This window comes from Platalea leucorodia (genome assembly GCF_965183815.1).
Source record: "Platalea leucorodia genome assembly, chromosome: 16".
NCBI classification, from domain to species: Eukaryota; Metazoa; Chordata; class Aves; order Pelecaniformes; family Threskiornithidae; genus Platalea; species Platalea leucorodia.
The window spans coordinates 13109512-13132714 of NC_138838.1; the positions used below are offsets into that span (position 1 = coordinate 13109512).

The 23203-nt window shown below is 58.3% G+C and overlaps 2 protein-coding genes across 8 annotated transcripts; both read left to right on the forward strand.

Annotated features, from left to right (window-relative positions):
- Window positions 1-958: 958 nt before the first annotated feature.
- WDR81 (WD repeat domain 81) lies at window positions 959-14092 on the forward strand. 7 transcript variants are annotated; one of them, XM_082328292.1, is made up of 12 exons: window positions 959-1112; window positions 1997-5563; window positions 5854-5961; window positions 6083-6273; window positions 8171-8361; window positions 8631-8796; window positions 8974-9139; window positions 9453-10151; window positions 10324-10469; window positions 10642-10821; window positions 11741-11981; window positions 13743-14092. In XM_082328292.1, exons 2-12 carry the CDS (start codon window positions 2008-2010, stop codon window positions 13832-13834), a joined length of 5736 nt encoding a protein of 1911 aa, XP_082184418.1. In that variant the 5' UTR covers window positions 959-1112; window positions 1997-2007; the 3' UTR covers window positions 13835-14092. The 7 variants fall into 7 exon arrangements, 6 of the variants coding, with proteins under 6 accessions (XP_082184418.1, XP_082184419.1, XP_082184417.1 ...); XM_082328293.1 differs by having other exon boundaries at window positions 2000-5563; XM_082328291.1 differs by having other exon boundaries at window positions 960-1112; window positions 1869-5563.
- Window positions 14093-14105: 13 nt separating this feature from the next.
- On the forward strand, window positions 14106-21531 carry SERPINF2 (serpin family F member 2). Its single transcript, XM_082328299.1, has 9 exons — window positions 14106-14340; window positions 15444-15507; window positions 16211-16273; window positions 17337-17754; window positions 18066-18209; window positions 18412-18615; window positions 19435-19577; window positions 20172-20376; window positions 21191-21531. The coding sequence occupies exons 1-9, from the start codon at window positions 14327-14329 to the stop codon at window positions 21514-21516; spliced, it is 1581 nt and encodes a 526-aa protein (XP_082184425.1). The 5' UTR covers window positions 14106-14326; the 3' UTR covers window positions 21517-21531.
- The last annotated feature ends 1672 nt before the right edge of the window (window positions 21532-23203 follow it).

Here is a 23203-nt window from a genome sequence, read left to right on the forward strand (position 1 = left end):
GGGCGCGGGGGGCGGGGCCGCGGGAACTCGGGTGACCCCGATGACTTGGCAGCGCCGCGCGATGACTGGACAACTTCTTTAAAGGGGCCGCGCCCCCCCGCGCCGGCCGCGGGGAGGGAAGGGGGGAAGGGGGGAGCGGGGCGCAGGGGCGGCCCGGCCCGGCGAGAGGGGCCCGCTGCCGCTCCGGGCCCGGCTGGCTGCTGCGGGCCGAGCCGGGGGGAGGGCAGCGGGGGGCGGCGGCCCTTTAAGGACGTTTCCTGCCCTTCGCCCCAGTAACAGCTGATTGCGGCGGGCGGGGGGCGGGGGGGCCAATGGGCTGCCTCCACGTCCCGCCCACGTGACTCCCACGCGCCGCCGCCGCCGCCGCGCCATGCGGCGCTGCCCGCCGGGAGCCCCCGCGCCCTTAAAGGGGCCGCGCGGGGTCCGGCCGCAGGCGGGCACCGGGACAGCGCCGCTCCCGCGCCTGGTGGCAGAGCTCGGGCGGCGGCGGCGGGACCCGGCCCGGCTCACGGGGACCGGGGCTGGGCAGCGCCCGGCCGCCCCGCCCCGCTCCGCCCCGCTCCGTCCCCGCAGCCTGCGCTGGGCCCCGCGGAGAGGAGGGCCCCGGGGGGGCGGCCCCGGGGCGGCGGGGTCGGCCGGGCCCCGCTGCCCTGCGCCGGCCCGCCCGGCACTCACCTGCCGCCGGTGGGGTCCACCTGCCGCCGCCCGCCGCGGGGACCCCTTTAAGGCCGGCTGCCTCGTCAGCGCGGCTCGCCCGACTCCAGCTGACAGCCCCGAGCGCCTTTGACGTCACGCTGACCTCAGCCAGCCGCGGCGGCGGCGCCGCCGCGTCATGCCCCGCCGCCTGCCCATGTATAGGCACCGCGCCCCGGCCTTGCGCAACCCCGGCCCCCCGCCCCCCGCCCCGGCCCGGCGGCCGCTGGAGGGAGCCCGGCCCCGCGTCCCGAGCGGCGGCTCCCGGGGGCGGCGGGGCTCGGCGGGGGGCGCGTCCCCCCCCGGGCAGATGGCGGCGCGGCGGCCGCATGTGACCGCCGTCACCTGACCAACATGGCCGGGGCCCGCGCCGCCCCCGCCGCCCGCCGCGGCTGAGCCCCCGCCGCCGCCGCCGCCAGGTAACGCGGGGCCGCGGGGCCCGGCGCGGTGAGGGCCCCCCCCCCCCCCCCCGGGATGGGCCCCGGGGCCCGGCCCGCTCCCCCGGTAGCGCCGGCCCTGCGGGGGCCCGGGGCTGGGGCGCGGTGCCGGCGGCTGCCTCTCCGGCCGCGGCCCCCGGCTTGGGGCTGGGGACGTGCCCCTTGCTGCTGGGCGGCCTCTGCTGGCACCCCCCGGGGCTGCCCGGGCCCCCGCCCCGGGGCTGCGGAGGTGCCATTGTGTCCCCTTCCCCGGCCCCGAGGCTGCGGAGGTGCCACCATGTCCCCTCTACCGGCCCTGGGGCCGCAGAGGTCCTGTCGTGTCCCCTTCCCCAGCCCTGGGGCTGCAGAGGTCCCATCGTATCCCCCCACCGGTCCCATCGTGTCCCCCTCCCTGGCCCTGGGGCTGCGGAGGTCCCATCATGTCCCTTTCCCCGGCCCCGGGGCTGCAGAGGTGCCACCATGTCCCTTCTACTAGCCCTGGGGCCGCAGAGGTCCCATCGTGTCCCCTTCCCCAGCCCTGGGGCTGTGCAGGTCCCATCACGTCCCCCCTCCGGTCCCACCGTGTCCCCTCCCTGGCCCTGGGGCTGTGGAGGTCCCAGCGGGTCCCCCTCCTTGGCTGCGGAGGTCCCATCTTGTCCCCCCGCCCCAGCCAGGGCTGGTTCCTTCTCAACCCTCACCCCTCCCAGACACAGCATCTTCTGAGCAAGCTCCTAAATCAGCGTTTTTTCCCCCGGGCAGCAATGGGGAAGTGAGACTTGCTGCGTGGCGTCCGCTCGGCGGGGGAGCTGGGGCTCCCGCGGGGAGGGCAGGGACGGTGCCGCGCTCGTCCGCTGGCTCACAGCCCCCCTGGGCCGTCTTCCTTCCAGCAGAAACCGATATGGACGGCTTCCTCCAGCGCGTGGAGAAGGACCTGAGCATCGACCGCCGGCAGCTGGCCGCCGCTGCCGAGGGGACCCACGTTACCGCCTTCGTCCCGGTGAAATGGCTGGTGAGCCTCAAGGAGCGGCGGGTGCTGCCCGGCCTGTGCCCGCGGCCGGAGGGGCTGAGCGACGTGGAGGTAAGGACGTTCCTGCAGCACTCCGTTCAGAAGCTGCCTGCGGGCTGGACCCGGGTGGAGATCCACGGGCTGCGGAAGGACCGGCTGGCGTACCCGCTGCGGACGCAGCCCCCCGCCTCCGACCAGCGCAGCGGCAGCCCGGAGACCCTGCACGGCTTCATGCAGAGCGTCGCCTCCCAGAATTACCGAAACCTGTGGTGCCGGGCTCACCGCCTCTACGCACGGCCGTACCGGCACGCTGACGCGCCGCCCACCGTGCCGGCCCTGGATGCGCTGCGGGCTGCCCTGCAGAAGGCTTACGGCTGCCCCGTCCTTCAGGTGGGCAAGAGCGCGCCCGGTGCCTCCCCCGCCAAGGAGAGCGTGGCGGCCGCCAAGGGGCTGCCCTCCTGCCCCAACGTGCTGCAGGCAGAAGCTCTGCTGGAGTCGGCCAGCACGTTGTACGTTGTCTACCCGTACGTGCAGTACTGTCTGCACGACATCGTGACTTTCAGCCCGGCCAAGCTCACCAACAGCCACGCCAAAATCCTCTTCCTCCTCTTCCACGTGCTGCAGGCCATGAAGGCTTGTCACCAGGCGGGCCTGGCGTGCGGCGCCTTTTCCCTTCGGGATGTGTCTGTGGACGAGAAGCTGTGCAGCCGGCTTCGTGTGAACTTCAGAGAGTACGAGGGACCGAAGGAGGAATCGAATCTGGAGGCTGGTCTGGAACGAACGAGCGAGCAGAGCAGCACTGGTGCACGAGGGCAGGAGGCGAGGTGCACCGCCTGCCAGAAGGACCTCCGAGACCTGGTGTTACAGTGGGTGCACGGGCAGGTCAGCAACTTTGACTACCTTATGCGTCTAAACAGTCTGGCTGGGAGGAGAATGGGAGACCCCAATTATCACCCGGTTCTTCCGTGGGTGGTGGACTTCACTACCAAAAACGGCAAGTTCAGGGACCTAAGGAAATCCAAGTTCCGACTCAACAAGGGAGACAAGCAGCTGGACTTCACCTATGAGATGACCAAGCAGGCGTTTGTTGCTGGGGGGTCAAGTGGGGAGCAGCTCCACGTCCCCCATCACATCTCCGATGTCCTCTCGGATATCACCTACTATGTGTACACGGCTCGGAGGACGCCCAAGGCAGTGCTGTGCTGCCACGTGAGGTCCCAGTGGGAGCCCAACGAGTACCCAGCCAGCATGGAGCGCATGCAGAGCTGGACCCCGGATGAGTGCATCCCAGAGTTCTATACAGACCCCTCCATCTTCCGATCCATCCACCCGGACATGCCCGACCTGGACGTGCCATCTTGGTGTAGCTCCTACGAGGAGTTCATTGAAGTCCACCGCATGCTGCTTGAGAGCCGGGAAGTTTCTCAGGACCTCCACCACTGGATTGATCTCACTTTTGGGTACAAGCTGCTGGGGAAGGATGCCGTCAAGGAGAAGAACGTCTGCCTCCATCTAGTAGACAACCACACGCATCTGACGACTTACGGGGTTGTGCAGCTCTTTGACCAGCCGCATCCCAGGCGCATGGTGGGACCTGCCTACACACCGGCCGAAGCTCCCGCCATTGCCCGGCCTCTTCTCCAGAACATCAGGGAGACTGTGTTTTTGGAGGATATCCAAGGCCCGGTGACGGATGCGGTTAATGGTCTGGTCCTGGAGGCTACTCCCAGTGAAACCACCTGGTCTGGGGAGAAACCCATCGCCGGTGAGGATGATTTAGAGCAAGGCACAGAAGCTCTGGATTCGATTCCTGCTACTAGTAGAACTGCTGATCAGCCCTGTGCCACTGTGCCTTCAGCACAGCCCTCCACCCTCCCTGCTTATGCCACCGAAGGCAAAACCTTGGGTGTCCGACCTCTCCGTCGGAGCAAGGCAGGCGCTGTGGATCAGCTTGACATGAAGATCACGCTTCCCGAAGGCTTCAATCCGCTCCAGGCCCTGGAAGAACTGGAGAGATTGGACAATTTCTTGGTTAAAGGCTTAAGCAGTGAGATGCAGCTAATGGAGCAGCCGTGGGAGGAGCCGCCCCTGGGTCTCTCGGACCTCTTCCAGAGGGACATGCAAGCTCTGGGCATTCTGGTAGCGGAGATTATATTTGCACCAAGGATTCGTCCTTCGAAGCCTGACGCATCCCTGCTGGAGCGGTTCCTGATGGTGCGCAATCTGTGCCGCTACCATCCCAAGGAGATCCCGGCCCCGCTGCAGCACGTGCTGCACGTCCTGCTGCAGCTGAGCGTGCCGGTGGAGAAGCTCCTGAAGACCAGGCTGGGCAAGGGCGCGGTGCGGTTGTTTGAATACAAACCCATCTCCCAGGGCCTCCCCCCGCCCTGTCCCACGCAGCTCCTCAGCCCCTTCAGCTCTGTTGTCCCCTTCCCCACGTACTTCCCAGCCCTGCACAAATTCATTTTCACCTATCAGGCAAAGAAGATAGAGGATGAAGGTCAGGGCCGGGAACTCGTTTTCCAGCTGTGGCAGCAGCTGGAGGGGATCCTTTCTGAAATCACTCCCGAAGGCTTGGAGATTCTTCTGCCCTTCATATTATCTCTGATGTCCGAGGAGAACACTGCTGTCTACGCGGCGTGGTATCTCTTTGAACCTATAGCTAAATCCCTAGGTCCGAAGAATGCCAATAAATACCTGCTGAAGCCGCTGATCGGAGCATATGAGACCCCCTGCTACCGCCACGGCAGGTTCTACCTCTACACAGACTGCTTTGTCGCCCAGTTGATAGTGCGCCTGGGGCTGCAGTCCTTCCTCCTGAACCTGCTGCCGCACATCCTGCAGATTCTCATTGGCATCGAGAGCTCGCGGGAGGAGAGCAAATCCCTCCTCAGCACGGCCGAAGATGATGAAAGTGGAGGGGAAAGCCCGGTGTCGTGCGTGTTTGGGGAGGAGATCAAAATGGACGTGGAGCACAGCTCCGCTGCACTTGACCTCCTCGACTACACCTCTGGCGTCAGCTTCCACGACCAAGGCTACCTGCCCGAGAGCGAGGACTTCCAGAGCGGCCTCTATGTCGGGGAGTCCCTGCAGCCTCAGGAGCAGGAATCGCTCAGCCTTGGGCGGCTGAGCGACAAGAGCAGCGCCAGCGAGGTGTCCCTGGGAGAGGACAGACCTGCGGACGGGGATTCCCAGAAGGACAAGAGCAGCTTGAAGTCGATGGACAGCAGCCAGGACCTGAAACAGAGCGAGGACTCGGAGGAGGAGGAAGAGGAGCGTGATGAAGAGGAGCACGATGACACTGCAGTTGATGCAGAGCTGACGGTGGCCGTGGATGCTGGTGCCTCCGTGGATGTCACCCTGGCTGATGACAGCAGCGAGCCGGAGGACGGGGAGGGAGAGGAGCTGCCGGATCACTCCGGTGACAAAGAGCAGACAATACTCCTGGGTAAGACCCTGCTAGCGTTGAGCCTTTCTGCCGAGCACGGCAAGCGTCCGGCAGAGCAGTGAGCGGGAGAAGGGGAGAGCTTGGGAAGAAGTGGGTGCAGATTTGGGGGTGTCTGTGGTCCCAGCTTGGGGACAGTGATGAAACCAGTGTAAAAGGCCACGTTTCCACTGAACGTGTGGATCTGAGACCCAGGGAGCTGCCTGCGGGGCAGGCAGGGTCTGGCAGCAGCTGGGTGATAGCTAATCTGCGCCGTGCCGGGCTCTGTCCTTGCAACTGTTTTTGTTTTGCAGACACAGCCTGTAAGATGGTGAGGTGGCTCTCGGCCAAGCTGGGCCCTACCGTCACGTCCCGCTTCATCGCCAGGAACCTGCTCCGTCTGCTCACGTCCTGCTACGTCGGTAATGTCTGCTCCTCGGACCCCAGGGTCCCGGGGTGGGCTGTGCCCCAAACCACTCTGCTGGGTGCCTTGTGGCTTGGGTGTAACCTGCTGCTTCAGCTCATGATGTTGTCTCCGGGCAGGCCCCACCAGGCAGCAGTTTGTACCAAGCAACGATGAGAACAGTCCCCTGAGTACAGGAAATATCTACCAAAAACGGCCAGTGCTGGGAGATCAGGTGTCCAAGCCCGTGCTGGCCTGTCTCGTGCATGTGGCGTACCTGTACGGAGAGCCTGTCCTCACCTACCAGTACCTGCCCTACATCAGCTACCTGGTTAGTATCGCCTTTTCTCCTCTTGCGCGTGTTGGGGCGAGAGCTGTCTCCAGGCGCAGGAGGATGCACAGAAAATAGCCCAGCCTGACCGGGAGCCTCCTGCGCAGAAACCTGTGCTCGGTGGAGCTCCATCTGGGCCAGCGTGGGCTGAGCAGCTCTTGCTGTGTTGGCTGGGAAGAGCTGTGCTGATGCAGCCAAAGAGGCACTTTCACCCCAGCCATAAGCTCCGCTCCGCTCCCAGCGAAGCGCCCGGCTGCGTACGTGGGCTTCGCTCTTCAGCAAGCCTCGGCCGCCGTGGACCTGTGTCGGGCTGCCGCAGCCCCTCCTTCCCCATTTCGGCCGGGCGCTTTCCCTGTCAGACCCTTTGCTGGCGCGCGCCGAGCCAGAGAAAAAGGTTTTCTTTCGCTTTGCTGGGTGAGCGTGCTGAGACGGGGCTGGCACAAGGGCGGGATTGTGATAACGGGCAGGTGGAGCAGCTTGGGCTGCTGTGGGATTGCTGGAGCGAGCGTAGAGGTCTGCAGGGGTCGATAGGGGATGAGCTGGGGAGAGGCTAAAGGAGGTTTTTCAACTGTATAAAAAATACTGGCAAGACTTACAAACTCTTCAGCTTGAAATTCATAGCTGAATAGCAAGAAGAAAATGTGTGTAATGCAGCTGGTTGAAAAACAAACCAATTTTTCATCAAAAAATGTTTTCGAATGTTTTAAGCAGGCTTATTTTTCACATTGCTCCCTTTCTAGTGGTTATAAACACTTCGGTTATGGATTCTTGTTTAAATGGAAAACTTCAATAGCTTTTTGATAATTTAAACGTAGAGGAAAAGAGGCCACAGCTGTTCATTTAAAAAAACCAAAAAGGCATTGTCAGTTTTTCCAATGTTGAAAGGGAGATTTTTCAGGGGAAAAAATCCCATTTTTCAGCAAAATCATTCTCCACCCAGTTGCAATCATAGCTCCAGCTGCTCTGCTTTGCTTTACTAAACTTACTGCCTGGGGTGCTGGGGGGATTAATACCCCCGTGAACAGCATTTGGCAACCTGATATTGAAACGATGAAACTCGCGGGTCACAAATAGGATAAAGTCAATCCTGCTTGCAGGATTTGGCAGAGTGGATACTTTGGGAGAGGAAGAGCCTCTGTGATGAGCTGGAAGATGGCAGGTGTACAAGAAATATAGCGGAAACTGGGAATTGTTTGTGGGTTTTGTTATTGGCTCTCTTTTCTTGGGTGTTTGATTTGTCTGGGAGTTAGGAAATAGGACAATCTAGAAAGAAATCTTTTAGTGTTGCTGCTGATGTTGTTAACTCTTTGGCATTGCTGTAACCCGCATCGGTACGTTGTCAGCAAAAAAGGATGCGCTCTCCTGCTTAATGAAGTTACTAACAGCTGGATTGCTCGAAGTCAGCAGCAGGTTTGCCCATAATTTGTGCCTGGGTGTTTCGTGCAAGGACTGTTCCTCTGCAGTCTGTGCATCCAGGCTCAACACAGCATGGGATGCAGACACTGCTTCTTGCTTTGTCGCGTGTACGTAATAGGTTTCCCCTCTTCCTGAGCTGGCAACGCTGCTCTGCGGTGTCCGGGCTGGTGGTGCTGTGGGCCAGTCCGGGGCTGTTTCTCTCCTCTCTGAGTTTCCCAGCTGTGGGAGCGTCCTGCGGGGAGATGCCCTCCAGAGGATGCCCGCGAGCTTGGGGGTGCCGTGCCCTGCTCTCTCCAGGCTCGTAGCTTTCAGGCTCATCCCTTGATGCCGTGAGCTGCTCTGAGACTCAGTGCTCAGGTTCCTCTCCCAGGAGCTGCGACCGTGCTGGGTTTTGAGGCTGAGCTCGGGTGGTCCTGGGATCACCCTCGATGTGTCCTGCTGGGGAGATGGTGGCCCTGGCACTGAAGGGCTCCTTTTGCAGGTTGCGCCCGGCGGCGGGTCCGGTGGCGGCCGGCTGAACAGTCGGAAGGAGGCAGGGCTCCTGGCTGCCGTGACGCTGACTCAGAAGATCGTGGTGTGTCTCTCGGACACCACGCTCATGGACATTCTCCCCAAGATCAACCAGGAGGTGCTGCTCCCGGTGCTGGGCTTCCTCACCTCGCTGGCTGTCGGGTAAGCACTGCAGTCTGCCGTGCCTTCAGCCAGGGCTGGCACAGCTCAAAACTGGGGACTTGGAAATGGTTCTGTGAGGGTCTTAACGCTCCTGGGGTTGTGGGGCTGCTCCTGCCCCGATGCGCACCTCCTTGCGCTGGTGCGCAGCACGCACGTAGCGCTTGTGCTGCTCAAGACCTTCTGATAACGCAGACAAGGCAGAAAGCGCGAAGCGGAGGAGGTGAAAAGGGATGTGCGGAGGGCAAGCTGGTAATGGATGTCCTCTTCAGTTTCCCCAGCGGAGCCCAGGCCCGTATTGTCCTGTGCGTTAAGACAATCAGCCTAATTGCCTTGATCTGCCTGCGGATTGGGCAGGAGATGGTGCAGCAGCATCTGAGTGACACGGTGAGGAACTTCTTTGGGGCGTTCTCCCTGCTGCAGGAGCTGCAAGACCAGGTCAGTGCTGTGGGAGAGGTCCTGCCGCCCCCCAGTACCCAGCCGCAGGAATGCGGTGGGCGTACCTGCATACACCAGTACTGGTGTCAGCAGCGCCCACCCCAGGCTGTGTTTGTGTAATTAATTACGTGGTGAGAGCATCTGATCTTGGGTATCTTCCTCTTTTCTCTTGTCCAGGGGTTGACGGTGGAGTCACTGAGCGGCTGTGAGGTGCCGGTGATGGAGGTGCCCCTCTCAGATGGGAGGCTGCTGGCCCTGGATCTGGCCGTGCTGATGGAGTTACAGAAGGTGTTTAACCCTGAGATGGCCTACATCACCTACATCCCCTTCTCTTGCTTGCTAGGTACGGCTCGGCCGCCATCTCCTGGGATTTGCGAGAGAGCTCCATGCTTTGCGCGCGTGTGCTGGACCTGAACTCAGGAGGAGTCAGAGGGCGTAGGGCTGCTGGGGGAAACCCACAGCTTCTGCACTGTGGCTTGGTCTGCTTGTTGGGTCAGGAGCCCACCGGGCTTCAGGTGGCTTTGGCTGGGAGCAGGACGTGGCTGGCTCGTGGGGGACGTTGCGTTCCCAGCCCTGTGCTGACCCTTGTTCTGGTGGGGCTGGGGGGGCGCTGGTGGCGAAATTCCTTCCCTTGAAGCCACGTTCTCTCTCTTCAGGTGATGTTATCCGGACGGTTGTGCCCAACCACGCGCTGGTTGAGAAGCTGGCTGGCCTCTACCTGGAGAACGTGAACCCCAAGAGCCTGCAGGCGGTTAGCCTGGAACAAACACCGAGCGCGGTGGGCTCAGACCAGGATACGCGAGGGGCCGAGCCCTTCTCCAGACACCACGAGGACAGTCACTCCGGTACTTTTGGGAGCGTGCTGGTAGGGAACCGCATCCAGGTCCCTGTGGACACGCAGCGCGAGGGTCTTGGCTTGCTTCGCCTCAGTGCTGGCACTGATGCCTTTATTCCCAGCTCATCCAGCGAGGAGAATGCGCTGAAGCATGACCTTCCTCGCAGCACCCACATGCTGTGTGGGAACTGGCTGGCCTACTGGCAGTATGAGATTGGGGTGAGCCAACACGAGCCCCGCTTCCACTTCCACCAGATCAAGCTGCAGAGTTTCTCAGGGCATTCAGGGGCCATCAAGTGCGTGGCACCGCTCAGCAGCGAGGACTTCTTTCTCAGTGGCAGCAAGGACAAGACTGTCCGCCTTTGGCCCTTGTACAACTACGGGGATGGCACCAGCGAGGTGCCACCGCGCTTCACGTACGCCGAGCACAAGAAGTCAGTTTTCTACGTGAGCCAGCTGGAGGCATCGCAGCACGTGGTGAGCTGTGATGGGACCGTACACATCTGGGACCAGTTCACAGGTAAGAAGGGAAAGGGTGAGGGCTGGCTGGAGTGAACGGGTCCAGTCCCTAAAGACAGAGGGGCCATAATGAGTTTTGAAGGCTCCTGTTAAAAAACAGCGCAGAACTGGAGATTTGCTGCGTACCTTCTCCATACGTCTACTGCTGTAACTGCTCCGTCGTGTTTTCACAGGCAAACTTCTCCGGACCTTTGATGAATTAGACAGCAAAGTCCCCATCACAGCTGTGAGCACGATGCCGCCTCCCTATCACAGCATCTCTGTGGCCAGCGCCGACTCCGTGCTGCGCTTCATCGATCACAGGAAGCCAGGACTGCAGGTAGGGAGCCTGCCCCTCTGAGCCACCCTCTTCCATCCGCGTCCTTAAAGATGGGATCATGGCTGGCCCGAAGCCAGCCGTGACGCCTGCATGACAGCCAGCTGGGCCTTGTCCCCTAAATGCTGGATCCCCTCGACCTTCACCGCCCTAGTAGCTGGACTCTGTCTTGCAGCACGAGTTCCGCCTGGCCAGCGGGGTGAACGCTGGGCTCATCCGCTGCTTGGCTGTCAGTCCTAACGGGCGCAGCGTTATGGCTGGCTTCTCCTCTGGTTTCATTGTGCTGCTGGACACCAGGACAGGACTCATCATGCGGGGGTGGCCTGCCCACGAGGGAGACATCCTGCAGATCAAGGTGAGATCAGCTGGGATCGGGGCGGGGCTGCTTCCCGGGCATCATCGATCCTCTGAGGTTGCGCGGAGCATCCTTCCGGCAGGCGCGGTTCGGCAGGGCTTGTCTGCTCCGTCCTCTGGGCCTTCCTCCATCCCTCGCTGCGTCCCTAAGAGGCTGCTCAAGCTCTCCTGCCCCATGGTTCGTGCTGCGGGTGGCTGTTCTTGGTCCAGCCTGTGTTAAATGGAGATCAGCCCTCCCAGGTGTCAGTGCCTGCCGCGCAGGTCTGCAGCACGAGCAGGGAGGAGACGTCTCCCGTGAAGAGGTGAATGTGTTGCTTTCTCTGCAGGGCGCTCGGCCCCCTGCGAGAGCGTTGCTCTAATGAGTAACTCTTGTCCATATTTACCCGCCCTCAGGGAGCAGCGTTGGGGCTCCAGTGTCCTTGACCCAAATGCGGGTTAAACAAAGTTCAGCGGCGTGGGTTGTTTACCCTCTCGCTAGCTCTGCTAATAAGCAGCTCCGGGCTTCTCCTGCCCCGTGAGAGAGCCTCCAAGTTCCTTTTTCTGAGAAGGAAAATAATTTGGCAGGTGGTTTGATGGAGAGCAAGACCGCATGATAATCTCTTTACCCACTGCAGTAGTAACATGATAAATTGGTTGTGTTGAGTATCAGGATGTTGTTGAGAAGAGACACAGCCCATCTCTCAGACGCCTTGATAACACTGCGGGAGGTTGCCAGCTACCAGGGAGTCCTGTGGTGTCACCTGGATGCCTTGTTAACACTGCTCAGGACCATCAGTTGCGTGGAAGTGGCTGGGACTGTCCCAAGGGATTGCCCTGCCCCTGTTGGACTGCTGGCAGCTGCCCGCTAATCTCATCTGCGGGATGAGATTGGGAGTTTTTACTGCAGCGGTGTTGGTTCACTGGCCTTTCCTCTCCTGCAGGCTGCGGAGGGCAATGTGCTGATCAGCTCCTCTTCGGATCATTCCCTGACTGTCTGGAAGGAACTGGAGCAGAAACCTTTGCACCACTACAAATCTGCGTCTGAACCCATCCACGCGTTTGACCTCTACGGCAACGAAGTGGTCGCTGGGACTGTGGCCAACAAGATCGGCGTCTACTCCATGCTGGAGTCCTCGGCCCTGCCCACCAGCACGACCAAGCTGAGCTCGGAGAATTTTCGGGGTACGCTGACCAGCCTGGCGGTGCTGCCCACCAAATGCCATCTCCTGCTGGGCTCGGACAACGGCGTCATACGCCTCCTGGCGTAGCGACCCCGGCCCGGGAGCGGGTGGCTGTCCCACGGTGCGGGTGGCAGAGCTGAGAGCCGGCAGCGTCGCTTACGGAGGAGGCAGAGTTAGATGTTTCTGAAGAGAGGATGCAGGGGGGAGGTGCGCTTGTTAGTGAGCACTCGGTAAAGCATCTCTAACCTCTTTCTGTATCTTTAAAAAGAAAAAAGCCATAACTGAGAAACCTCCACTGCTGCTGGGAGAAATACTGAGCGTTGTAGGTCACTGTCACCCCTGCAGAGAGGCCTGGAGCTTTCTGTACCACGTGTGCCTGATCCCCAGGGGACTGTGAGCTGCCCTCCAGAGTAATATGGACCGCGGGTATCCTCCCTCCTTCAGTTAAGGTGTAAGAGGTGCCCCGCGACAAGAACACAACAGTATAGCTCCCGCCGTCTGCGCTCGCCCTTCACTTCCACTCCTGAACCACTCAGCAGTCTCACTAGGGTAGCGTAAGCTGGGCCTGGGAGCTGCCGCCTTCGGAGCTGCGTGGTGCCGGGCATCTCCCCCTCCTGTGGTCTGTGTTCCCAGCCCGGAGGACGTACTCTGTTAACTTCAGGTTCTGCTGGCTGAGTTGGAGCCTGCAGGGGAGGAGGAGAGGTTAACTAGAGCACTTCTGCTGCCTTACTGGCTCCAGGGCACAGACCGGAATGGAAGTCGGCCAAGGCGCAAAGCCCGTCTGCTCCAGCGGTTCGTTTAGGAATGGGCTGCTGCAGATGGACAGTTTGGGATGGGAGCGTGTCCCTCTAGGGAGGCCAGAACTAGACGCTTCCATGAGGATTTTGGCTTCTGGAGCAGCAGGGTAGGGATGGACTGTTGTTGGTTCCTGCCCCAGCAGCACTGCATCCCGGGGGGATCTAAGGGGTGCGGCGTGCCCTGCGTGCCACGCACTGGCAGTCTTCCTCAAGAAATCCTCCTTGTAATCCTCTCCTCTGTGCTGGTCAGACTCCTGGGGAAGACAGGGCAGCAAAAAGGTGCTCAGTTTTGTCCCCGCCTGCCCTCGCAGGGTGAGAGCCAGGAGGCGTGATCCGGCGCGGTCTCCTGACCTTCCCCTGGGGACAGCACCGTCTGTTCCCAGCCCGGAGGCCAGGACCCCGCTCTTTGGCCCAGCAGCAGGAGCGGTTGCCTCCCTTCTGTTGCAGCCCCTTTCCCATCCCTTCAGCCTCGTCCCAGCCAGGATCGGGAGCGGGAAGCTCTTGCCTTGGGCAGAGGAGGAGCCTGCTGGGGGTTGTCCTGGGAGGGGAAAGGGCTTTCAGCCAGCTGCGGTTCATCTGAGCCACCTGCGGCTGGGAAGGCCGCCCTCCGCTCCCAGGGAGGGCGGGAGGTGAGCGGCTGGCCCTCGCTATCCTTCCCTACCCCAGGGGAGCTCTCGGTCCCGTGTTGCCTATTAACCATTTGCAATAGATGTAAATATTTACTTCTAATAAACTCTTTGAAAGAGATGCAGAGACGGGGGTGTGGGGAAGCTCTGTGCCGGAGGGGCCGCGGTGCGGGTGGAGGAGGGATGCCGTGAAGATGCCCTGGGTGCAAGGCAGTCCCTGCCGCGCAGGGACCTGGATCTGCTTTCCGAGGGGAAGTAGCTCCCCGCGTTGCAGCGGCACGTCCCAAAGCAGTTTCTGGTCGCGGAGCTCAGCCCTGTCCCCTTTCCGCTCCTTCCCAGTGTCTGGAGTGAGTTTGGGAACCAAGAGCTGCTGCAGGGAATGGATGGCTGCAAGCGCTGCGATCCCGTTAGCGTTCCCCGCTGCTCCTTAGGGACTCCTCCCGCACCGAGGACACGGACAGAGCCAGGAAGGATCACCATGGCAAAAAAATTCCAAAAGCAGAGCGAGCCCTGTGGCAATAAATACCAAGCCCTGTGCCTTCACTAAAGGTTATGAATAAAAAAGCGCGTTCCCTGCCCAGGGAGTATACGGAAAGCGGAGCCGCTACTAGGGACGACTGACTTCATGTGCTGCTTCTGCTGGTGGGAGTTTTGGAGCTGGTAACCTCGGTGTTAACATCGTCTTGAAGGTACAGCAGCCCAAAGTGTCTCCCCATCTCCAAAGGCACCACAAATTCACTCCTGTCCCCCAAAGAAATGTTTAATCAGATGCTGTCTGTCAATATTTGCCTGCCCGATTCTCAAACAGGGGGTGGTGCCGAAGGTCGCTGCGGCGGGTAGGAGGGGTGGGCTGGCGGGAGGCTGCGTCTGCCCCACGCAGAGCTATCGGCCGGGCCAAAGCAGGTGCCCGCTGCGGCGTGGACATGAACAGCCTCAGGTGAGGGGCAAATGCAGGAGGATTTGCCGGTAAATGGGGGCTCCTCCAATACGGAATAATGCCTCTCCGGGAACGGGGGGTGAATTTGGCAGAGGGTTAAAGGACGGGCACCGCCAAAGGGGTATTCGGGGTTACGCGTGGCTGCGGGGTTTGGGGTGAGGGAGGAGGGGGAATGAAACGGCCTCAAGTTTTGCTTCTTCCACTTGGCGACGGGGGTCGCGGCCCAGCAGTTTCGGGTGAAAGCGGGGACTGCTCGGAGAGCGGAAAGCAGCCCCGGGAATAAAGCGTACGGCAGCTGCGCCAGCGGCTGGGCTTTGGCATGGAGGCTTTACGTTAAGAAGAAGAAATGTTATTTCTGTTTGAAAGGGAAAAGCGGCTGGGTGCAGCGGTGGCCGGGGAGGGGGTGGGGTTTCATCCACGGCCCTGGAAGCCCTGCTCCCGCTGTCCCATATGGGAACCAGAGTGCGGGGGTGGGAGAGGCTGGGTTTGCCAGCAAAGGGGGATGGCGAGTGCTGGGAAGGGGAGGACTCTCTCTTCCAGGACATATTGCTGAGAAACTGCTCTGGTATTGCATTTTCTACCTGCAAAGTCCCTCCCGCGCAGCCCTTGCCGAGCGCCTGCGGCCCCTCTGAGGCAGGTCAGTAGCCCTGCGCCCAAGAGCCCGGGGCCCAGCTGAGGATGCGGTGCCCGGACCTTGGCGGTTTGCACAGGAGAGGGGCAGCAGCTCTTGTCTTCTTCCAGAGGCACCGCGTGTGCAGGGCTGATTAGGGAAACACCATTTGCAATCCAGAGAAACGAGGGCGATGGGGTCAGAAATGCAGGATCCGAGCCGGAGGGTGTCATACGGGAGCCTGGCTGTGGTCCCAGCTCTGCTCCCTTGCGGGTCCCTGTTCCTCTCTGATTTCACTGCCTTGGCGTCGGACCCAGGAGCCCTGTGTTGTTCCTCTGCAGCATTGTTCATCTCCCTGTTGCTTTCTGCAAGCTCCTGAGCCAACCTGTTTGGCCAGGTTGATAATTTTCTCCCTGTAGACCTGAGTAGGCTCAGCCTGCTGCTGCCAGGCAGCTGGAAATAACTTCTCTCTCGGCTGGTCTTTCTGTTCCAGAAATATGGTGTTCCTCTGGGGTCCGTTGCTGCTCTGCCTAGCTGCTCTGCACAGCCACCCAAGGGTAAGTCGCTTCGCTCCAGCGATGGTGGGGCCCCCACGGCGTGAGCGCAGCCCTCGCCCCGGCCCGCAAAGGGCACGGGGAGCGAGGGGGCTCTCCTGCGCCGGGCAAATGCCGCCGGCGCTTCGGCGCGGGAAGCCCTGGAAGGCAGGTGGGTGGAGGGCACTGCTGCCCTGCTGTGGGGTTAGCCTATGCCCCTGGGCAGCAAGGTTTCTAATCTTCTTCTTCCCTGCTAAAATAGCTGTGGTTATTCTCATTATTCAAGTGGATTTCGGTAGAAAACCTTTGGAAACTTGGCTTCAACTGTATTGAGTGGCCATGACCTCCGGGGGTTAACAGGAGGTTGTTTAATAACAGCTTTTTTTCCTCCCATTTTAAATCTGGATCCCCATCAGATCTAAGATTGCAAAACCGCGTTGCTCGCTCTCTAGAGGATACGTCATTTTGTGCCCTTCTGGCCGGGTCCCTTTCTAACCACATCCAGCATCTGCAGCTGCCCCAGCTCCTGCTGCCTCCCCCTCCCCTCGGCGGACCCCGGGTCTGCCTCCGGCCGCCCTGCCCGTGCTGCAGCCAGGCTGTGCCCGCCTCTGGCCCGGCCCCGGGGCAACCGGCTGGGAGTGGGAGCAGAGAATGAGACTGGGAATTTAGAGGAAATTATCTGGGACCTGACTTTGTTTCTTTATTGTTTGGGTTTTTTTCCCTACAGTTTTATTCAGCACATGCCATTGAGCAAAAGCATCTCTTCTTAGACAAAGATGGGGAGCTGAAGGTAAGCGACGCCTGGTTCCGCCCAAGGGGACTGGAGTTATGCTGTGGTATTTGCAATGGTTTTCCAGTTTGTCCCGAGATAGGCTGAGTCCAGGCAGTGCAATCTAGCAGCGCCAGTGCAATGAGAAGGTCCCTCTTTGTGCCGGCGTCCCTCCCCGCCTCGCCCGCTGCTGCTGCCGGCGCTGCGCTCCCTCGTGCTGGGAGCCCCAGCCTGAATAACTGGGCAGGGTGTGGAGTAAGCAGCAGCAGCTGGTGTGGGCAGGGTCTGGCAGGTGGATTATTTAACTTCTGATTGATAAGGGAAGATGAGGAAAACAACTAGCTACGAGGGCGCCGGGGAGTGAGACCCGTAGCTGATGCTGCGCGCCGAGCCGGGCTCTGACAGCGCGGCGCTCCTGCGGCAGAGGATCATCACCCGGGTGCCGGCGGGAACAGAGAGATCCGAGGAAAAAAGCATGTGTTTAAGACCATGCAAATGTGAGGACAGTAGCAGCAGTGCTACGGGCTAAAGCTCAGAAAACTGGAAAATGAGGAATTTGGAGAGAAAAAGGGTGGAATAGAACAGAGGAGTCAAGGAGAGACAGATGCCTGGGGAGGCGCTGAGCCAAAAGGGATGAAGGCTGCGACGGCAGCAGAGGGTGCTGACCGGTGCACGAGGCAGATCGGCAGTCCTAACATAGGTGAGAGGCGGTGGTGAAATCAAGGTTGAGGACGGTGGATCTGCAAACGGTGAAGCACAGGACGTGGTGAGCAGGTGGTGGCTCTCGCCCTCAACGCGCCCTGTTGGGCTCGTTTGCCTGGGGCAGGCCCTCAGAGCCAGCGCGGGAGGAACCGCTGCCAGAGCCTCCCTCGGCCCGTTTTCCCAGGATACAAAACCTTCTGCTTTCCGTACTCATTGAGGTGCTTTTAACCTCAAGGTTAAAAGGCAAACTGAAGCAAATACACCGCCAGAGCAGAGAAGCTGGAGAGTTTTCTCAACCCCTTTAGGTGCGCGGTAAAAGCCACGAGGGAAGGCAGCGCCGTGCTCCTGCTTTCCCAGTGCTATCCCTCTCGTTTCTCCCCAGGACGTGAAAAGCGCTGGAGTCGCAGAGTCTGCTGCGCTGGGAGCCATCCCGACCCTGCCGAATGCAGACCTGGCAGACTTTACCTACGACAGCTTCCAGGAGATTGACAGACCCACGTTGCCTTTCACCACCACCCCGCCAGGCTCGAGGAACGACTGGAACCCAGAAGATGAAGCCGTAGCTGGGGCTGTGGGCTGTCATGAACAGCAACCATCTGGGGAAATCACCTCTTCTGAAGAGGAAGGAGAGGCTGAAGATAAAAGCTGTGAGATGACTTGGAAGAAGAGCCAGAGGCTAGCAGATGGCTTGATGAGGTTCAGCATCAGTCTCCTGAAAGAGGTCCAGCTGGAGTCCAACAGAACCAACGTGATCCTGTCACCCCTCAGCATCGCCCTCGCCTTGTCTCACCTGGCACTGGGTAACTTCTTAGTTACAAAAGCACCGTCCCCTGCCCTTCCCCGTGCCCGCTCCTGGAGGCACTAGGAACCAGTGTGCAAAATGCCGAGATTAAATACGGCACCTTCCACCTCACCTGGCTCCTGCAGCTTCCATTAGGCACGATTGCAATCGAAGCTGCCCTTCGTGGCCCTGCTGAGGCTCCTGCTCTCGGGTTTCTCCAGCCTCTTTTGTAAGGCACACAGTATGTTTCTACCAGGAGGCAGCTAGAGCAACGTCCCTGTTTTCCACGACGTGGGCATGACCTAACAGGAATTTGGCTTTGCATTTTAGGAGCAGCAAATCAGACGGAGAAGCATTTGCTGGAGGCGATGCATCTGGAGTCGGTGCCCTGCCTCCACCAGATGCTGGGCACCCTTCGCAGAGGGCTCACAGAATCCACCCTGAGCCTTGCGTCGCGTCTGTACCTGCAGAAAGGTGAGAGCTGGCCCGGGGGGTCCGTACTGGTGTAGAATAAAACTCTCGGTGACAGAGAGTGATGGAAGCACGTTGCCACGCTGGGAGACGCCCCTGTTTCCCTGAGCACCCCTCCTGGGGAGCATCATGCCACTGGCTGAGCCACTCAGCAAATTTTTTTCAGTGCCTGGTGACTTCATGTAGAATTCTTCCCCTCTGCCAGGATTTGAGGTGAAAGAGAAGTTCCTGGAGGATTCGGAGAGATTCTACGGAGCAAAGCCCATGACCCTTTCTGGGATGAGTGAGGATGACCTGGTAGCCATAAACAAGTGGGTAAAGGAAGCAACTAATGGGCAAATACCCGCCTTCCTACAGCAGCTCCCTGAGAACACAGTGATGCTCCTGCTCAATGCAATCCATTTCCACGGTGAGCTCCACAGGCCTTACTTTTCAAGGGGAATCGTTAGAAATCTCCCGGTTTTCTGCAAGCGCTGTAGCTGAATGGCATCTCCTTTCGTTGCTTCCTGCTAGTCAATCTGCTTGTTCTTTTCTTGTACATCTGCTGTTCCTCTTGCTTAGATTTCTTTACAGTAATGATTCCCAACTGCTTCACATGTGCTAAAAATGTCACTTGACAGCAGAGCCGGAGTGCAGCAGGTGGAACCTGCAGTATCTTTGCCTCCCGGTTCAGGATCCCGCACAGCGGCACGTCACCGCTCATCCTCGCCAGGTCGGACGCCGCTCGCCGCAGGCCGAGCCCGGCAGCAGCTCCTGTGGATTTCTTTCTGACTACAGCACGGTGGTCAGGCACATCTCCCGCATTTAATTCCCTGAGGGCTGTGCATCGAAACCAAACACTCACTTCCAGTGTAAACCTGCAAGCGTTTTAGCTTGGTCTTGGAGCACTGTTTCACTCTACACAGCACGAAGGCAACACTCTTCACGTTTCAAAGTGCAAACATCCATTACTTTATCTTCATAGCCTTCAGTAATCTCCCACGCTGAGGCATGAGGATTAATCCTCGCTCTTTTTGTTATTCCAGAGTCCCTCTCTGGAAGATAAGGGCTTCCTGCTGCTAGGGCTCCCCCAGCCTCGGTGCCGGCTTCTCTTCGCTGTGTTTCTGCTGGCCTGGTTGCTATCATCTGCCTTGTTGGAGAACTCGTGACAGGAGGAGTGTCAGCTGGGCCGTTTCTATTTTCCCACCCAAATTTAACTTTGTTGCTTTCTAAACTTTTATTTTTATAGGGTTTTGGAGGAATAAGTTTGACGCTAGCTTCACTGGGCCAGATGTATTCCACCTTGACAATGAGTTCATGGTCCCAGTTGAGATGATGAAAGCCCAGAAGTACTCCCTGAGCTGGTTTACACTGGAGTCCCAGGACATTCAGGTAGGGCTCTATTAGGAGCACTACATGTTTTGATTGGAATTTCCTCTTGCTGTGGTATTTTACTGACTGCAAGTATTCTCTCCAAAAACCAAATGTCTTTTAACAGGCATAGCACACAAAAATTTAATAAGCATCCTTTGTCCTTGCTTCTAACAAGGATGTTGAGTCTTCACTCTCAGTCCCCAGGAAAAACCACAAACAGCTATTCCCACTAAGTGGGAATTAATGGAGTTTTAAAGCCCCGAGTTAAAGATAAATGAGGAGACACGGAAGGGAATTCCCTCAGCCAAGGTACCGTTGGAGGCCTTCAGAAGACAGCTGCTGCCAGAGCGGGTACAGCGCTTGCGCATCTGGGCTTCTACTCTGCCATGTGCTCAAGCTTCACCAGTCAGTGGCTAAATACTAAAATCTAATGCGGTTATTCCAACAAACTTTCTCCTCCGAAGAAATGAGCTACCTCCTTCCCACCAGGCTGTTTTCCTCCGATGGCTAGCCTGGCTCTGTAGACCAACTAGAAAAAGACTAAATTAAAAGCATCGCTTTCTGGACTTCTCTTCCTCTTCCATAAATTCTTCTCGTTGGTTTTATTTCCAGGTGGCCAGGTTTCCCTTTAAGAGTAACACGAGTTTTGTGGTCATCGTACCAAACCAGTACACTTGGAATACCTCTCACGTGCTGGAGACCTTCCCTTATCAACAGCTGTGCAGGCTTTTCCCCAAAGAGGTACCCACCACAGTGAAGATCCCCAAAATAAAATTGGACTACCAGCTGGAACTCAACAAGGTTCTCAGTCAAATGGGTAAGGCCTCCAGCAGGATTTGCACAGAATAAGTGGAGCTGATCAATCAATATGGCATCTGTTCGCTGACACTAAAAGCTGCCATCCTTGTTTCTAAAGCTGTGCCTCACAGCTTGCTCCAGATAACATCCAAACGCTTTCATCTCTTATTCCTCTCCTCCTCCTTACTCTTTGCTTGCCTAGCACCAAATGTTTTGCTCCAACAAGATGATACTATAGAGAAGGCAGCATTCACAGCTCCTCACAGTCTTTACGAGTTCTTCCTATTCCCCTATTTGTAGCCAAGGCCAGCTTCCGTGCGTCAGCCTTCACCTCTTTGTCATTTAACATAGCGTCCAGGACACAGAAATTGCCAAAAGAGAGAATGCAGATCACAGAACCTGGATCTGAGAGCTTGCTGAAACAGAACACCATGCACTGCATTTCCAGATGGGGATAAATTAATAGTTTGCTTTGTTTTGCAGAATTGCTTAAAAAAAAATCTCTCTAAAAGTGTTTCCAGCCTAGCAAGAAAGAGCCTTCAGACTTGCTGCTGCTTTTTAGGGAAGGCTTTAAGTTCTTACACTGCTATTCTAAAAGAGGTGGGCAAAGCTTGTGAAGACCGTTCTGGTTTTGGCACCCCCAGCTCTTCGTACAGAGAGGGACCGGGAACCTGGCTGGACTGCAGCTTTTGTTTCTGTTGCCTGCCAGTTCCCCATGGTGGACAACGCATGCAGCAACAGACTAGGGAAGTGCTCTCTTCGGACAGCTTTGAGAAAAATCAGAGCTGGTGGCACCAACTGGGAAAGGTTAACTTCGTCTCCTTTCTCTGTAGGCCTCCAGGAGCTGTTCACAAGCCCGAACCTCCAGAAGATCGCAGATGAGCCTCTCTTCGTATCCAGTATACAGCATCAGTCTACCCTGGAGCTTAAAGAAGATGGGATGGAAGCATCTGCTGCTACCAGCATCGCGATTTCACGCTCGGTCTCTGCCTTCAGCCTTGACCGGCCTTTTGTCTTCCTTATCTTTGAAGACGAAACAGGCATCCCGCTTTTTATAGGCAATGTCCAGAACCCTAACCCCAATGCCGCTCCCCAGATAAAAGAGCCACAGGACTCGCGTGAAGCAACAGATGCCAATGAGTACCCCATGCCCAAATAGGAGAGGAGCAGAGCCTGAGCGTTCTGGGACTGCTACCTGACCCTTTGGACCAGCTAGGAGAGGCCTCCTGCCCTTGGCGGCCTCCCTCTGAGGCCACAGGAGGCAATCCCTTGCTGTTTTCCTTTACAGATCCCTAGAGACCAGTCCTGGGATAGCCCATCCCAGCCTTGACGAGCTTCTCCAGGCTGGGGTTCCCCTCTGTTGAACCTGAAAAGCTTGCTCTGCCTGGATTTCCCTTCCAGGGCTCTCAGTCCTGGAAGGGAGACTTCCTTGTCCCCAGACTCTTATTAGAGTCTTTATTAAGCTCTTATTAGAGTCCCCTATAGCCTGGAATCATCATTAGCATCTGGCAGCTTGGACAACAGCCAGAGATATTAATGCGGCTCTTCCTTCCGCAGTTCCTGTGAACATGTCTCCCTCAAACTGTTCCTCCGAAAACCGTCTGTACCCACCTAGAAAACAACCTCTAGACCAACTGAGCTAGCACCCAGTTGCCTTCTCTAGGATGCGTCACAGCCGTTTCCAGGCATGGGCTCGTTTCAAAGATTCCCTTTTCCCACTCCTTGGCTATGGGGATCTGATGTGGGAGGGTCTGCAGTGGGAAACCCCTTTGGGTCCTTATCTCCAGCCCTTTTCCTGGGAAACTCTAGGTTCTTGGGTAATGCTAGATTTTTTGAGACATATTTTATAAAGTGTTTTTTAGTAATTTTTATGTTGGCAGAATAATAAAGAGTAAAGCAGAATATATTTGCTTAAGGTGTTGCATTGAAAGACCCAACTGAGAAAGGAAAAAGGCACGCAACTTCAATAATTGCAAAGATGGGGAGGAAAAAAGTCTGGGCGCAACAGATGGAAAGACAGGAGGGGCTCTTGCAAAGGATCTGCTTTCTGCTGCGCCCCATCGCAGGGGACAACAGGGGCTGTGAGGTGAAAGGGCCGATCTGTAAAGACTGCCCACGGGCCGGGTGCGCCGAGCTTTGGGCATCTCGCCTGCCGCGCGTGCGGGGAACGCTGGCCCGGGCAGAGCCGGCTTCGTGGGGGCAGAATTCCCTGAGTCAGGGCAGGAGCTCCGTGGCACAGGGACAGCAGGGTATCATCTTGCCTGTGAGCAGCAACGCAGTGATGAGACAGTCCGTAACCTTTCTCTTGGGCAACACCTGACCGTTCCTGGTACCTACCGGGAGGTTCAAAGGTGCTGAGCTGGCATCTGCTATCTGCAATGTCTTCTCTACTGGGATACTCCTGTCCCCACAGCACCATGCTATGGGTGGCTGGGACAGCTTCCAGGGGAGGGAGGGGCGGATTTTGACACCTGTAGCTGAATGCCGCTGCTTTTGCCCTGTTTTGGCAAAAGGTAATGTCCCGCTACGGCTTCGCTTTTGTCCGAGATGGGCACAGCTCCCCGGGTCCTGGTTCCGAGGTAGCAGTGCATGTCCGAAATTAGCTACCATGAAAGAATTCTTGGGAACCCTTCACCCACCCAAGCCATCCTGCCACTTAAAAATGTTAGTCTAACTCACCGTAGCCTGCCACGCTGCAGCTATTTCTGTACAAAACAACTGCTGTCCATAGGAGATTCTGCTTCCGAGCTCCCTCAGCTTCTGGGTGAAAAGGATGGTGCTCTGTTTTTGCGAAATAGCAGTTACAGCGCGCGAGGGCCATCCTTCTGGCAGCGGTTTCCTCGCTC